This window comes from Pelobates fuscus, chromosome 1, assembly GCF_036172605.1.
Source record: "Pelobates fuscus isolate aPelFus1 chromosome 1, aPelFus1.pri, whole genome shotgun sequence".
NCBI lineage: Eukaryota > Metazoa > Chordata > Amphibia > Anura > Pelobatidae > Pelobates > Pelobates fuscus.
Genome location: NC_086317.1, coordinates 70,679,731 through 70,697,911, shown reverse-complemented (window position 1 = coordinate 70,697,911; position 18,181 = coordinate 70,679,731). Strand labels below are relative to the sequence as shown.

At 38.5% G+C, this 18,181-nt stretch overlaps 1 protein-coding gene across 1 annotated transcript in view; it reads left to right on the top strand.

Annotated features, from left to right (window-relative positions):
• Window positions 1-17,807, top strand: part of TMEM248 (transmembrane protein 248) — a 30,910-nt gene extending 13,103 nt beyond the window's left edge. The window contains exons 2-7 of the mRNA XM_063449693.1: window positions 2,295-2,471; window positions 5,767-6,052; window positions 7,230-7,380; window positions 7,480-7,663; window positions 11,918-12,061; window positions 17,356-17,807. Coding sequence (XP_063305763.1) covers window positions 2,310-2,471; window positions 5,767-6,052; window positions 7,230-7,380; window positions 7,480-7,663; window positions 11,918-12,061; window positions 17,356-17,376 — 948 coding nt within the window. The 5' untranslated portion in view covers window positions 2,295-2,309 and the 3' untranslated portion in view covers window positions 17,377-17,807. The remainder of the gene's footprint in view (window positions 1-2,294; window positions 2,472-5,766; window positions 6,053-7,229; window positions 7,381-7,479; window positions 7,664-11,917; window positions 12,062-17,355) is intronic.
• Window positions 17,808-18,181: the final 374 nt, after the last annotated feature.

Below are 18,181 nucleotides of genomic sequence, written 5' to 3'. Positions count from 1 at the left end.
ATAATGTCAGGGTAGCAGCCTGTCAACTGAAGCTGAATGATGCAACAAGATAATGACACGACAACACATGAGAAAATACACACAATGTTTTAACTAGGGAGGAGATGTGTTCTAGAATGAACATAAACATTGATATTACCTCAACTCAAGAGAGGTGCGTGATAAGATGTATGCTATTCACACAATGAATCCTACAAATATCAATAAACTGAAACCGGTTTAGGAGGAACAGTAGTTTCTAAGTTCAAGAGTTCACATGCCTTTTCTCCAGTTTTGGCTTCTTAAACTGTGTTCAATATTAACAAGAAGCGCTGGGGGCATATGTTTAGATTGTTATCTGTTATTTTTATACGGTTGAGAAGGGGTTTCCAAATAATTTTTCCTGTGAAAACCTTTGACATAATGCGGTAACGACGTGGAACGCCAAATCATTGGGGGTGCTGTAGCACAGATAGTAAACAGATATTATTACTTAGGAGCAGGTTTGCTTTTGAGTGTACAGTTGGTGTTTGTATATAATGTTTGCATTTGCATGCAGGTACCGTATATACTCTAGTATAAGCCGACCCGAATATAAGCCGAGGCCCCTAATTTTACCCCAAAAAACTGGGAAAACGTATTGACTCGGACATAAGACTAGGGTGGGAAATGCAGCAGCTACCGGTAAATTTTGTAAATAAAATTAGATCCTAAAAAAATTATATTAATTGAATATTTATTTACAGTGTGTGTATATAATGAGTGCAGTGTGTGTGTGTGTGTGTGTGATGCAGAGCCTTGGTGGGGGGTGGGCATTTTTAATATTTTTTTTTTATTCTTATTTTAATTTTTTTTTGTTATATTATTATTTATTTATTTTTATTATTATTTTATTATTATTGTTATTGATACATGGCAGGGAGGGGGGCTCTCCTTCCCTGGTGGTCCAGTGAATTGGCAGTTCAGTGGGGGGGAGGGGGGAGTGGGGCTGGCAGAGAGCACTTACCTCTCCTGCAGCTCCTGTCAGCTCCCTCCTCCTCCGCGCCGGTCCATGCAGCTCTTCTGTCAGCTCACACTGTAAGTCTCGCGAGAGCCGCACTATGACCCCGCGGCTCTCGCAAGACTTACACTGGGAGCTGACAGAGGTGCTAAACGGACCGCCGCGGAGGAGGAGAGAGCTGACAGGAGCTGCAGGAGAGGTAAGTAACCATAATGTAAATTGCCATAATACAGACAGTGACTCGAGTATAAGCCGAGTTGGGGTTTTTCAGCACAAAAAATGTGCTGATAAACTCGGCTTATACTCGAGTATATACGGTATGTATGTAATGTTTGCATTTGCGTGCAGGGGTGTGCTTGGATGAAGTGTTGGCTTTCAAATGTGGATGCACATTTGTGTGTAGCATTAGGGTTTGGGTGTATATAATTTTGAATCCAGGGGTTTTTGTATGTAATGTGTGTGTTTGCAGGAGTATGTTTGCATGTTGTGTTGGTGTTTGCTGGGATGTATGCACATATGATTGCAGTACGTATGCCACGTACACATAAAAACATTGACACATACACAGACACAAAGATGCACAGACCTTGACACACAGATACACACTGGCACATACACATACACACTGGCACATATACACACACTCAGTTACACATTGACACATACACAAACCTTGATACACAGATACTCAGACCACCATTCTCTTTGACAGACACACATACATACACACTCTCAGTGACAAGCTTTTTGTCCTAAAACTAGTAGTGAACAGTTTGACAAGTAACATTTTGGTTGAGAATTTAGACTAAAACAAATCCTCCCCTCAGCCGGTCGTCCAGGGACTGACATCATTGCATGATTATTGGGCAGCCAGGAAAACTTTACTATAGCAGTTACTGTGCTGCCGCCATCCACCAACTCTTCCCCCCCTGCTCCCACCCAGTAGCCTTGCTCCCCCCACCTTAATGATATAAGAAGGGTTGTGATTGCTTGCTCCTTCTGTTTGTTTATTTTTCAGCTAATTATGTCAATCTAACATGCATGATCAGGAAGCAAACAGCAGCATTTACAGTTTTTTGGGTTTTTTTTCTCCCTATTTTGTTTAATAAAATGCATGCATTTCTGTCAACAGTTTGGTCCTAGGAATGGCTGTGATGACTAGTGTATGCTTGACATACTTCTAACGCACATGCAAAACTGGATATTGGTTAGCATTATAATTGTGAGGTTATATGATTAGTTACCTAGCTAACATTGGACATCTGTGTCGTGGCTTCATACATATTTGCATTGTTTTGTCTCCCCTTTGGTATAGGGTATTTCCATCACCATGATTCTAAGCTTACATCCCCTGGAGAACCTGAAGGCCTATATTAGCAGCCGACCGCCGCTGGTGGTCTTTATGGTCAGCGTTAGTGGGATGGCCATAGCCTTCTTGACTCTGGGTTACTTCTTCAAGATGAAAGAAATCAAATCACCAGAGATGACAGAGGTATGAGGTTTTAGAATTTGCATAACGAGAACACATTTTATTTTTAAAGTTAGGCTTTGTGAATTTAAGCAATTTTGGAAAGCAGCTAGGTTCGTTCTCTAAATACTGAATTGATATCTGAACTACAAATCTAAGCCAAAACAGATGATTAGGAAAAATGTAATGCTAAAGTGAGACTTGGATTTTTCTTATTGTTTTTGGATTAAAAAGGCCATCATCCCTTAAACACGCTCATTTCTTTTTCCCAGGATATATCTTTTGGAAAACACAGGTCTTCTGTTGATTCCCCTGTCCCCATATCTTTTCCTATTATTTATCATAGTTATTTTCTATTTGTAATATGAGAATGAATGAGAGTTCAATTTGGATACACCATAATTTTTATTTTTATTTTGATTCTTTTATTCTTTATTATTTTTTTCCTCCCCTGAGCTCAGCCTTTTCTGTTCTCTCCTCTGCAACTGTATGCATCTGTTGTTTTTGACGGTGCAAAATATGTAACACTGCTCACTGAAAATAGAACCCTGCACTAATCAAGGGGCTTAAATACATCCTGCAAACCACACTACATATATTTAAAAAATATCTCAAATACAATCACATTTCAAATATTTGTGTTCTTTTCAATAAGTGAAATCACCTGTTTATTTTATTTGCTCTGCATACTTAAGCACACCATGAACCCTATTCATGTAGGTTAAACCACACCTTTAACACTTTTAAGAATCAGCTTTTGGAGATCATGGCATCTGTTGTAATTTATACGTGCCAGCCAGTGAAGCTTAAAGGAACTCGATGCTAAAGTTTACCATGGGAAAAATAACTAATTGTACCCAAATACGTTTTAGATTATAAAAAAAAAACCAAAAACGTACATTTGAAGTTCCTGCTGGCTTTCCTCTTCTGCAATGAGCTGTCAATAATTCAGGAGGAGACTTAACCAATCATATTGGGTACATTAACTTTATAAGCGATGCTTTATGGACCTAGCTATGTTATCTGTGAGTTATAGTTCAGTTGTTGGCTTTTGGCTGTAAACCACAAACGGTCATTAAATCATTTGCAGCAGTATTTTTGATGGAGAAAGAGACACACTGCAGGTTGTGAAGGAAGAGCAGATACAGTAAAAATAAATAAAAATTTTGTAAAAACACTAATGAAGATTAATGGAACACTATAGGCACCCAGACCACTTTAGCCCATTGAAGTGGTCGGGTGCACTGTCCCAGATCCCTTAAACCTGAGGAGGTAATTTATTGCAGGTTTTTAAGAAACTGCAATAATTACCTGCTAGGGTTAACTACACCTCTAGTAACAGTCTACCAGACAGAGGAGGAAGCTAGAGCTCCAGGTAATTGAGTTTGTTTTTCTGGCACTGTAGTTTCCCTTTAACGGTAACTAAGCAGGTTCGTGTGTGGAGTTGCACTTTAAATCTTACCAACATTAAAAATTATTGGTACAGGTTGATGGTATGGTTCGTTGTGAAAAACCTGTTTGAATGCTGTGTTTACTAGAGCAAACAAGATTTGTATTGTGATGACATTTCTTGCAACCTTTCTATTGCATGATTTGTGTTTGTCGTACAGGGTTCCCACACAGTTCTAATACTATTCTTAGGTATAAGAGCAAGAAGGCTTTTCTTTCTTTATTTAACATGGGCATGTTCGCTAAAGCATAGCCACAAGACGGTGATTTATAAGAATTATAATCTGAATATTCTGTGAATCCTTCTTTTGATCACCGACTCTGAAAGTAAGCTTGCCATGATTCTATGCAGACACGGTTACTCTTAATTTGCGTTGGTTCCTCTGCGTTTCTAAATTCCATGGGAAGTCACTGGTAACCTGAGGTCAGACCGTCTTTGTAAAAAAGGTGCTCAATGACTTTAAAAACTAAAAGCTGCTTGACAATTGATGAAATTGCAGCATTGCCTTGCTTGTATGACGCAAGTTTACCTGGCTTAGTCTAGCTCGAAAAAAGTGAATTGAAGGCTTCTATTTTCAAGACATTTATAGAATTATTTCCATTCCTAGTGAAACTTCCTAGGTCTTGTGTGGTAAAGAGAAACTGATTATAGAAGAATAGTTTTCATGTAAAAAAGTTTGCTGTAAAATGATGTTCGAAGCCCACTTGGGCAATGATGGTTTTTACTCTCAGTCCAAATATTTCTGAACTTCAAACCCATGATACTCTGCAAATATTATAAGTAATATAATTTGTGAACATATGAGACAAGAGAAGCCAAGCCGTAAGACCTCACCAGGGTTTTCCATAACACTTTCTGCTTTTGTGCAAAGTCTGTACAAAGCAGAAAAATAAATCCAAATGCAGGAAAAAATCACAACATACCAACATCTATAATGAGGGGGTGGGGGCTAAAAAATAAAATAAAAAATAAATATGTTGTCATTTTTGTCAACATTTGGATATGTTCTTCTGATTTGTATTTCAAATGATATTGCACTAAATAAATTAGCACTTTTTGTTTAGCTTTTCAGCTGAAGTACGGTCTGACTGTTGACCCCATTTCTCTTGGAATTTTATAGCTTAATGTAGTGGTTCTGGTGTCTGTAGCCTGTCCCTGCAGGCTTTTCAATGTAAACACTGCCTTTTCTCTTTCTATGAAAAGGCAGTGTTTTACATTTCTGCATAGAAACATCTCTAGTGGCAGTTACTCAGACGACCACTAGAGGTGCTTCCTGTGTCAGTGCTGCACACTGAACGCTTCCCATAGAGATGCATTGATTCAGCTCATCTCTATGCGTAAAGGCTGATTGGCGCAGTGTGTCGTCTTGCTGCACATTCGTAATAGCCTCCCAATGCTTTCCTGTTGGAAAGCATTGGTATAAATGAGTTCATCAAGATTGATGATCTCAGCCATGAATGCAGGGCCAGCCATAGCGAGACCAGCGAGGGAGCAAAGGTAAGTAAAATTACCTTTTAACTCGAAAGAAAGGGGCAGACACCTAAACAGTATAACACTGTAGTGTTAGGAATACAGTTTTGTATTCCTGACACACTAGTGTTACTTTAAATAACACCATTGAGATACCAGTCAGGCATGAGTCAGATTATTATATAGATTTTTATTTTATTTTATTTTTGTATATTTATTTTGTCTCTACAAATATGAGCCATTTCTGCATTAGTGTATATTCATTTGGTAAAATTAATAATTTATATGTATAATCTCTTGTTTAATGCAAATACGTGTGGGGATTTTATTTTACTATTTTCACATTGGCTTCACGAAGCTGCTACATTGAACTAATTGTGCTCAATCCTTCCTGTTCAGGACTGGAACACTTTCCTCTTAAGGTTTAACAACCTGGACCTGTGTATATCTGAGAATGAAACTTTGAAGCATCTCCTCAATGATACTACCCCTCCTGAGAGTACAGTGACCACCGGCCAGGCGAGGTCATCCACTCAGACACCACAGGCATTAGAAGATTCTGGACCCATAAATATCTCTGTAGCCGTTACACTGACTTTGGATCCTTTAAAGCCCTTTGGAGGGTTATCTCGTAACGTAACACACCTGAGCTCCACAATTTTTGGCCACCAAATTGGTCTTTCAGGTATCCATGAAATGATGTTGCCAGCTTCCTTTTTCCTCATTGGCAAAAGCAAACAGAGCTGACTTAGTTTTAGTTGATGGGAATGAGAAAAGGGTTCCCCTCATTGTCTGGCTGGATGAGCATGATGACATAAGGAGTGTGGAACAACTGAACTCTAAAGGTTGTTTTTATTTCCACACTGCAGTGTACATGTTTCTGTAGTATATTGCTGCTGGGCTTTTCGAACATTTGACCAAGAGCTATTTCCATAAATTCTCCTCTCACCAAGCACACTGTGATTTTTATACCAGAAAAATGCACACTGCACTGAAAATTAATCTCAACTTCCATGCCCAGTGTCTTGGTTCGCTTCACACCATATTCAACCAATTTTAACATCATGAGGCTTTTTGCAAACATTCCATTAAAGGAACACTATAGCGTTAGGAATACAAATATGTATTCCTAACGCTATAGAGCCCTAGTCACCTAAACGGTGACTAGGGCCCCGTTCAACGGCGAATAAATGGTTAACCATTCATTTGCTTATTTTAATCCAGCGCTGGGCTCCCTCGGCACTGGTGACCTCTCCTCCTCCATCGACGTCAGCTCCCGAGTGGAACTGAATGCGCATGCGTGACCAGAGGCGCGTGCTCGCATTCAAACCCGCCCATAGGAAAGCATTACTCAATGCTTTCTTATGGGGATCTTTTTTGACTCTAGAGGTCCGTGAAGGGCGTACAGCGTCAAATAAGTGCGATTTACTCAGTTTAAATCGCGAAAGCACCTCTAGTGACTGTCTGGGAGACAGCCACTAGAGGCTGGATTAACCCTGCAGTGTAAGAATAGCAGTTTCTCTGAAACTATGTTTTCAGCTGCAGGGTTATAACTAGGGGACCTGGCACCCAGACCACTTCATTGAGCTGAAGTGGTCTGGGTGCCTATAGTGATCCTTTAAGTGAAAGTAAAAGAATAAGCTGGAGTAGAGAAAGACAAATGGCAGAAAAAAAATACTGAAAACTAAAAATGAATCTAATATTTAACCTCTAAATCCCCATGCTTTCTCTTGCATAGTATTTCAGTATAAAACAAAGTTGTTGTTTTTTCTTTTCTTTTCTTTTTTTTTTTACTTGCTGTTTAAAATGTTGTCACTTTGTCATAGTGTCAGTTTGATCAGTGTTTTCTTTTCCCTTCTAAGGCAGAGACTCCCATGAGGAGATGAATATTACTTTCACTCTGCCAGCTGCATGGAACTCCGATGACTGTATACTCCACGGGCGCTGTGAGCAGGTGGGATTTACCACATGTATGACCGTAACGGCAGCAAGCAGCGTGTTTCCAGTTACACTGTAAGCAACTCATAAACTGAAGCCAAATGTACATTTTATAGCTGTCAATAAATTTAGTATACCTTTTTTCTTTTTTTTCCCCCCCTCTTCTCCCCTTAGTCAGCCGCCACATTGCATTCCTGAAACATACAGTAATGCCACTCTGTGGTACAAAATCTTCACCACCGCTCGTGACTCGAGGACAAAGTATGCACAAGATTATAACCCATTCTGGTGTTACAAGGGAGCCATTGGAAAAGTGTACCATACTTTAAATCCCAAACTCACAGTCATTGTTCCAGAGGTGAGATTCTTCTATTACAAATTAAGCTTTCCCTTTTATCCATTCATAATGAACATACATTTCTGAATATACTTTTCTTTTCTGCTTTCCTTCAATAGCAGGTTTCATTCTATTGTTAATTTTTATTGCCCGAGTCATACCCTTTTCTGTTCTCAATCTTCAAGCCTTTTCTTAAGTTCCTGCATCAATCATTTTACCCTTGTGTCAGTGATTAGAGTTTGTGGACGCCTCTCAACCTGTCAACACCACAGGATGTCTGTGTGACAAAATTCTCAAGGTTGCTTTATGAATATTCCCATCTGCCATTATCCTTTCATTTTCAAATTAATACCCTTTTCCTGATCAAACATGGAAGCATTTAATTCTGGGCAATCGCATACCCTCACAGCAGAAAGAACAGGATTTAGAACTCTGAAATTTGTGTAATTGTATCCACACCCTGCCTATCAGCAGTCTTTTTTTTTTTATGTATTTTTTTATTTATTTTTTTCCCTGTCCTTGACTGCAGTTTGGAAGGAGTCTGTCTAGATTTGTAATGTTATACCAGGCCAATATTTATGTAGGCTAAGCCAGGGCTCATGTTTGTAAGAGTTGCCGTCCCTTTTAGTGACCCAGGGGGTCTAACATAATTCTTTCCCTGAGGAGATGACAGTGGTCCACTGGAAATATGAAGCTAAGCCAAACTCCCTGAAGACCCAGTAAACCACATGTCCATAAGGTACTTTGGTGTGCCTCTCTTTTGTATATAAATCTTCCATTAGTGGTGATGACGAATGGCATATGGGGTTTATAAGAAAGCCCCTAGTTTAAGCAGTTTAGTTTGTGAGTTGTTCAAATCCCTGTTTGCTTATGATATACAGTACTTCATCTGTCTCCATGGCTATTTAGTTTTTTATTCCTTTCTCAAGTTATTGCATTAGTAGTTTAGATTACTTACTAGTATAAGTACCTGTTAGAAGGAAGCAACTAACAGAAATTGAAAAAAACTAACCAATAGGTCACATTTCAGAGGTTTTCGGTGAGCATTAAGGAATGTTTAATCTTCCAATGTTTGCATTTTATAAGAGTGCTCTAATGGATATACTGGCTGTGTCTGAATACCACAGTGCTAGAGATTGAGAAAAGGGCAATAGCCACAATAAGAACTTTCCTGGATCACTAATTTAAGAAGCCTGCTTATGTGCATTTTAGCACCTAAGCAGGCTTCTTTCAGAGAAAGGAAAGAAATAAATTTTCATGATCGTCTTACTTATGTAAATCTGCGTATGAGACCAAGATGGCCTATTTGTTTGATCTGGTGTGAAGACCGTCTCCGTATATGTGATATTCTCTCTGTGTATTAGATGGTGTGAAGCTCAGCTGCAGTATATGTATCCATTATAAGATTTGTATGAGCTGGAGATAAGATATGAACTTGGTATATTTCATGGGTGTCAAACCTTTTGCTTTCCTGGGCTGCATTGAGCGCAGAGGAATTGTCTTGGGCATATAACCTTTATAATATAATTATTTTTATATAATAAAACTTCAAAAGCCCTTTTCCTAAATGTGTTAGCCTTGTGTGGGATCGCTACATTTAAGCATTACAACTTAGGTAGCTATCGCCTAAACACATACACATGTACACATAATCACAGACCCACATGGTAACACCCCTACGTGCGGGGACACACACACACACACACACACACACACACACACACACACATAAATGCAAGAAACACACATACATGCAATCACTGACTTACATACAGACCCCTCCTCCTTCCCTCACTCACATCTATACACACACACACACACACACACACACATACTCACTGACAAAACATACACAAAAAATACATTCATACACATTTAGTACTTAAGAAGTCCACCCAGCCTCCCTACCTTGCTCTAGGAGGACTGGAATGGATCCACTGCCCCTGGTGGCTAGCAGTTGGTGCCAGGCTTGTATCTCTGTGGTCTTCCTGCACAGGTCCCACGTGCGCCCTGCAATGATGCAGAGTGACTGCCAGGATGACGTCATATACCGGAGGCCGGCTCTCTTCAGGGCGCACGAGGAGCAGAGAATGTAAAGGGCTCCCTGCCTCGACGACAAGCAGGGCGGACACAACTGGGCCGCACTGCTAGCGTTCCTGGACCACATGCGGGTTAGACACCCCTGGTATATATGAATGATGTATGTTCTATGTATAAGTAGGTGTAAAGACACATCATCAGTACATGAGTCCAATATAATCTCTGGTGTGAAGACAAAAACTTAATTGTGTGTATATATCCAATACAAGTTCTGTGTATGAGGTGCTGTTAAGTCACAGCATTCGTTCTGACTGATATTTGAATGTTTGAGCTAATGTGGAGCCTCATTGTATAACTGATAATCTCTTAACACACAGACTTGATATATATGATTGATAGTCTCTCTATATATATCCAGAGTGCATGTTAAAGGATACCTGTCATGACAAACACACCTTAAGATGTCCTAAAGGCATCTAAATGAAGGGGACTGGGTGCCATGTCCCTGTCTGTTTAAACCGGCAGTGTAATAAATTGCCATTCTGCAGCATTTCTGGCAACATTTTAATCAGATGGTCTCATAGACACTTTCCCTTTCCTCTCAGTCAGTTCAGTCTATGCTGATCAGCTCAGATAACAGACCTCTTGGTGTCTCACCTGCTTGAATTTAGCACAAGGCAAAGTAATGCCTTCAAGGAGATGTAGGGAGAAGGGACATGCTCTGTGAGAGAGGTGAGAGCAGCACTGAGAGAGGGAAAAAAAAGCCAGAATGATGTATTGCAGCAGCTTTGTACAGGCAATTTGAGAAGATAACATAAGTGTTATTTATTTTACACCAACTCATACATACAGTATACATCACACAGCCAACCTAATGTTTTGAGGACCTTTAACCTGTTATTGGAAGCAAGTCTGTGTTTCCCAAACAGGGATTTACAGTAGAGGAGTGTCTTGCAGCAAGTGTAACACAGACACAAAACATGATTAATTGGTCTCAGCAGGAGACTAGGTTAATTTATAAAAGTTTCAATTTCTATTAAAATCTGCATTTTTTGCAAAAGGAAAATAGGACACACTTCGCACACAAAGCTTTTCAACAAGTTCTTTAGGGGTCTGGACTGTGCCTGTTATGGCAAGAATTAATCATGTTTTGTGTCTGTGTTACACTTGCTGCAAGACACTCCTCTACTGTAAATCCCTGTTTGGGAAACACAGACTTGCTTCCAATAACAGGTTAAAGGTCCTCAAATTTATTGTATAAAATGAGTCAAGGCAAGTGGCTAGAAAACCTTTACCTGTCATGATCGAGATTATATAATTCCCATATATTGAAGTTTCTTAAAGTAAACCTGTGTATTTGTTTTGTGTTTGAGTTGTGAAGCTAATTACAAAGATTGTCGGATTTGGAAGAGCTGAATCTAATTACACCAATTTCCACATTATATTTATTGTCCTTTTTGCTGTGAGGGGACCACTAACCCATAAGTAAGTGCTGCAAAGTATAATTATCAGGAAAAGAAAACTACTGTGTGAAACTATTTTCCTTAACATGTTCTAACTTTTCACAGCTCTTTTTCTGACTTATTTATTTAAGGGGCACTGTAAGCACCAAAACCACTACAGCTTAATATCGTGGTTTTGTAAACTGTGCCTTTACATGTTGGTATTTCTAATGGTGGAGTGCTCCTTTTAATCTTGTGTATTTTGACCACTGCTTCTGCATTGGGGCAACAACATTTCTTAGAAGATTAGATATTCCCTTTAGTCATCTCGTCCAGCTTTAGAAAAGCAGGAACAGAGAGTTCTGTGTATATGGCTGCACTTGCAGTGTCTCAGATTCACAGAATTAGTTCCAGACAAACTAATGGAAAGCTAAATTCACCTTTCCTGGTTAAATATTTTATTTGTGTTAGGCTTCTCATTCCCTTGTTTACTCCTTGCTTTTCTGTTTACTGTCCATCTGCCTTCCATACATGCATGTATGTTTATATCCATTTTTGTCCAAATTGTCATTTCCTCTGATATATTGAAATGGTTTATTTTAGGTTTCATTTGCAATTATTTCTTTTTCTCGGTAAATGCTAGTGAATTCTCTAAATCTTCATGGCCATATCTAGCGTATTTATCTTTCACTAGAGAAGCTTTGCAGTGTTGGCATGCCCAGTGAATTCCTAGAAGTGACAGCATTACATGCTCAGATTTTTAGATGCTATTTTTTTTTTTCTTCCATAACAGGATGACCGCTCCCTTATAAATCTGCATCTGATGGATACAAGTTACTTCCTGTTTGTGATGGTTATCACCATGTTCTGCTATGCTGTGATCAGAGGAAGACCAAGCAAAATAAGACAAAGCAACTCTGAGTTTTCTCCAGAAAAGGTTGGAAACTACCACTATAGGACTTAATTGTATTTGAAAGGGAAATCTGTGACCTGTATTATTTCCTCAGATGTCTTGGTAGAAGTGATCATGTCACTTATACAGAGCTGAAGACCAGTTGGGAAAATGGTTCAGAGTTGATTTGTGACTTCTGGGAATTAAATGGTTCACATAATCCATATTCAGGATATACAACTATAGGAGCTGCAGATTTAAAAAATAAATAAAAATAAACTTGGCAAAATATTAGCCTGGAAATGATGGGTGTCTGTAGCTGTACTTTAACACACTCCACTGCCTCCACCTCACCATTTCCCCCACTCAAAAAAGGTCACTGTGTAAGGGGAATACATAAAAAAAAATACATGTGTGCATTTGTTCACATGTGCTTATGTATACAAACATAGTAACCAAGGTTAGAAAAAAGACTTGAGTTCAAGCTTCCACACTTTTGTTTCTGCAGTTTTTCCAAAAGAAGGTAAACAATCAAATTTAAACTGATTGCCAAATATGTTGCAAACTGGAACGGTAGTAAATATGTTACTGCCTGGAGAAAAATGTATATCACAGCCATTCATGGTTGGCCTGCGGATGTAGATCTATACTAATACTGTACATTAAAATTCACAAAGATGTATGTATGTATCACACAGAGAAAACAATAACTATCCCTTACTGAGATAGTGAGTGATATACTAAAGTGCCTGAATAAAAGCAGCTCAACACAAAAAGTGGAATACCTTAATCCACAATAAAGTGCAAAATATAAGAATAAAAAGGTATAAACAATATACCGGCAAGTGGAGCGCTATAATGAATATTAATATAAATAATGAGGGGGTATACTCACCCCTCCAACATAGTGATACAATGTGTCCAAATGTACATACAAAGTAAAACAACAAAAAGAGAGAATATAGTGCAGATGGTTTACAAAAATCAAAAATGAATAATAGTAGCAATTGGTTGAAACCACTCACGTGGGTTGGAGCCTATAAGCTATTGGCTCCGTAAGTGACTCCTTTTTGCTCTTGAGGCAGCAACACACCCCTTTATTCCAAACGATGTTCTCCCGAAGATATGGAACAAGCAGAGAGAGAGAACCTCATAGGTGGTATTGTACAGATAGTGTATACAAAATAGTGAGATAGTAATTGTTATGCTCACCTTAGACAGAGCCTTGAATTCCTGGCTCTGAGGTTTGTTGGCAATATGCTAATTTATTGGGATAGCATTCCCCACATAGTGTTCCTGGAGGCTAGAAAGGACTATATGGACTGATATAAAAAAATATCGATTTATTGTAGAGATAAAAAATAATAAAAGGTAGAAAGTCCAAGTATAAAAGTCCAAAACTCCAGCTAAGGAGTTTTGGACTTTTATACTTGGACTTTCTACCTTTTAGCTTATATGCTTTTGAGAAGTCTTAATATTGTTTTTATTATTTTTTATCTCTACAATAAATCGATATTTTTTTATATCAGTCCATATAGTCCTTTCTAGCCTCCAGGAACACTATGTGGGGAATGCTATCCCAATAAATTAGCACATTGCCAACAAACCTCAGAGCCAGGAATTCAAGGCTCTGTCTAAGGTGAGCATAATCATTACTATCTCACTATTTTGTATACACTATCTGTACAATACCACCTATGAGGTTCTCTCTCTCTGCTTGTTCCATATCTTCGGGAGAACATCGTTTGGAATAAAGGGGTGTGTTGCTGCCTCAAGAGCAAAAAGGAGTCACTTACGGAGCCAATAGCTTATAGGCTCCAACCCACGTGAGTGGTTTCAACCAATTGCTACTATTATTCATTTTTGATTTTTGTAAACCATCTGCACTATATTCTCTCTTTTTGTTGTTTTACTTTGTATGTACATTTGGACACATTGTATCACTATGTTGGAGGGGTGAGTATACCCCCTCATTATTTATATTAATATTCATTATAGCGCTCCACTTGCCGGTATATTGTTTATACCTTTTTATTCTTATATGTATGTATGTATGTATGTATGTATTTAAGCCCTTGGTGACCAGGCAGTTTTTCAATTTTCTTACCGTTAAGGACCAGGGCTGTTTTTTAAATTTCTGCTGTGTTTTGTTTAGGTGTAATTTTCCTCTTAGTTATTTACTGTACCCATACATATTATATACCATTTGTCACGCCATTAAATGGTCTTTCTAAAGATACCATTATTTTCATCATACCATATAATTTACTATAAAAAAAATGATACAATCTGAAACATACTTTTTCTAACTTTGATCCCCCCAAATCTTTTACGCATCTACAAACGCCAAAAAACACCCGTGCTAAATAGTTTATACATTTTGTCCTACAGTAAAAAATGGGTCGCAAGAGAATACTGAGAACGGGCAGCAGCTGAAATAGCCTGCCCTTCGGTCGGTCCCCGCTCAGTTCTCAAGCTGTTTTTTGCTCATCTTGTGCCATTACAGAGAGAACTTCTCTGAAACATATCAGACTGGTCCCACCCATACGGGCAGTTCAGATCCGAAATGCCAGCAAGTTCCCTCTGCACGAGAGACACAGCAACCCCAGACGATCGTTTCAGCCTTGTTAGGCATCATCAGTGAGGCATAGCTCACGGTGCCTAGGGAGATATCAGCTATGCCTCACTGATGATGCCTAACAAGGCTGAAACGATCGTCTGGGGTTGCTGTGTCTCTCGTGCAGAGGGAACTTGCTGGCATTTCGGATCTGAACTGCCCGTATGGGTGGGACCAGTCTGATATGTTTCAGAGAAGTTCTCTCTGTAATGGCACAAGATGAGCAAAAAACAGCTTGAGAACGGAGCGGGGACCGACCGAAGGGCAGGCTATTTCAGCTGCTGCCCGTTCTCAGTATTCTCTTGCGACCCATTTTTTACTATACATTTTGTCCTACGTTTAGAAATACCCCAATGTTAACATGTTCTTAGCTTTTTTTTGTGTGCAAGTTATAGGGCAGTAAGTGCAAGTAGTAGTTGCTATTTCCAAAACCATTCCCCCCCCCCCCAAAAAAAAATTAACAAAAGTTACATTGTAACACTGCTATCTGTCAGGAATCCCTGAATAACCCTTCACATTTTTTTAAAAAGAAGACAACCTAAGGTATTAACCTTGGGGTATTTTTACTCTTTTTATGCAACCATTTTACCACCAATCTATGCCAAATTAAAAAAAAAAAAAAAAAATGGTGTTTTTTTTTTTTGACACACACAGCAATTTAAGAATACATGTACTGAGAACTTTAAGGTTCCTGCCACGAACACCCCAATATGTGTTCAGCAACATCTTCTGAGTACAGTGATACCACCCATGTATAGCTGTGTCAGGTTCTCTGGGGGCTAAAAGACCTTATTTTGAGGGTGCGCATTCCAGTTTTCCAACTTGGAATTTTCACAGATGGTCATCATGCACCCATGTCCTATTTGGGACAATGTAATTTGTCCCAAATAGGGAGGCCAATGTATCCGGCCAATGTAATTTACCCCCATTAAACCATATATTTTTGAAAAGTAGATACCCTAGGGTATTTCAAATGGTGGTATTTTAAAACTTTCCATGTACTAATTCTACCACCAGTCTCTGTCAATTTTTTGTGTAGTCATTTTTTTTTTCCCTCTCACATTGTACTTTAGGCATGGATTCTCAGTTCTTGTTATGTGTTACTGACAAAAATATGTATTCAGCAACATCTCATGTGTACAACACTACCCCCAATGTACATGTTTTATGGGTTTTTGCAAACTTACAGGGGTCAAATGGAGGGCTTTTCCATGCTTGCAAATTTAAATTTGCCTGATTGGTTTGCTGGGCTTATGTTGCCTTTGAGACCGTATGGCGGCCCAGGAATGAAAATTAACTCCATCATGGCATACCATTTGTAAAAGGAGACAACCTACGGTATTCAAAATGGGGTATGTCCAGTCTTTTTTAGTAGCCACTTAGTCACAAACCCTGGCCAAAATGAGTGTTTATATTTGTTTTTGTTTTTTTTGCATTTTTTACACAAACTGCCATTTCACCGATGATATCATCAGTATAATAAATTTTACTGCTCTAAAACACTCATATTTGTGTAGAGTAATGTCTCAAGAGTAAAACAGTACCTCTTAAGTACAGGTTTTATGGTAATTTGGAAAGTTACAGGGTCAAACATAAGATTTGACAATTTCTGTTTTTGTAAATTGCTATTTGCCAGATTGGCTATGTTGCCTTTGAGACGGTATGGCAGCCCATAAATGAAAATTAACCCCACCACGACATACCATTTGAAAAAGTAGACAACCCAGGTTATTCAAAATGGGGTATGTCCAGTCTTTTGTAGTAGCCACTTAGCCGCAAACGCTTGCCAAAGTTAGCGTTCATATTTGTTTTTTGCATTTTTTTACACCAATAACTGCACTTTTACTGGTGATATCGTTGTGAAAAGTTTTACTTTTTAAAACACTAATTTTTGTGTTCAGCGAAGTCCCCTACTATACCAATACCCCCATGTACAGGTTTTATGGTGTTTTTGAAAGTTACAGGGTCAATATAGGGCATGCCCAATTCAGTTTGCCAGATTGGTTTGCTGGGTCTGTGCTGCCTTTTGAGACCATATGGTAGCCCAGGAATGTGAAATAACCTCATCATGGCATACCGTTTTCAAATGTAGATGTCCAGTCTTTTTTGTAATAGCCACTTAGTCACGAACGCTGGCCAAAGTTAGCAAAGTCTCCCAAGTAAAACAATACCCCCAATGTAAAGGTTTTATGATGTTTTGGAAAGTTACAGAGTTAAATATAGGGCTTACCAATTCAATTCTCTGCACTGTCTGCCTGGGTTGTCAGGCAGATCCCTTAAATTATAATTAATAAAATCAAATAATTATGTGTGTGTAGATACATATACATATACATATACGTGTATACGTGTATACGTGTATATGTGTATATGTGTATGTGTATATGTATATATGTGTGTGTATATATATATATAAATATGTATATATGTGTATATGTATGTATGTATGTGTATATGTATATATATGTATATGTATATATCTTAGCTTGACGTTTGCTTGAAGTACCTCATAAACTTGCATTTGTTTGAGACTTTCATGAAGTAATTAAGGATTTGTAAAATGCGTAAAGGAACATGCCAATGGATTACTTATACCAATTTAGTACTTATACCACCAATGAAAACATCCATACACTTATTTAACTACAAAATCCAGAACACATGAATGTTCATTCACCTCACAGGTGGAATTCTAAGGTTTTTTTATTTTTTGTCTTTACAGGTTGCACTGTCTGATGCATAACCTTCTCAACTCTATCTTGAATAGATGCAATTGGAGTCATAGCCTGTTGACCCCACCAAGAGAATGTGTCTTGTGTTCTTCTGAAGAGGAGAGAACACACAACCTTGCAACGTTGGTTCGATCCAACCAAAGACATTTCAAGTGCCTGTAATTGTTTTGTACATATTTATAAATGGGTACATTTAAAGAGGCTCGGTGCATACTTCCTGCATTGCAGGATCTTGTATTTTAATCCATTGTACCTGTGGACTAGCTGTCTTTTTCTTGTATAGATATGTCTAGTGGCTATGTCTAGTTGGCAGTGAGGGTTGTCCATTCATGCGTGTGTAATGAAGATTGAAGCAATGTCTTTCACTTAATGTTTTGCGCAAAACTGCACTTTCTTGTACCTAGCTAAAATAAACCTAGCATCTGTTCGAATGAAGGGTAAACTGCTATAACAGAGGAGTCCTCTATTCTTGCAATGTGAAGCATTTTTATTTTATTTTTTTTCCCTTTAATCAAAATTTGCTTTGGGGTCAGCACGATAAGAGTCAAGTAATACACATTTCTTCCAAAGCATGTGTCATTTTGACAGAATTTCTGTGCTAGTAGATCCACATACTAATGTGTTACACCTCTCAACATATGGGTATAGTGGTTTAACCTTTTGTTTCAGATGAATGAGCATGGCATTACACTCAAAATGTTAGATTAGAATATGTGGTGAGCTTCAGTCTCCTATATTGTTTCCAGTTACAACCTGCCACCTCTTTAGCTACAGAGATGGACAGGGGTACGTTTGGACTATAGAAGTCCAAAATGA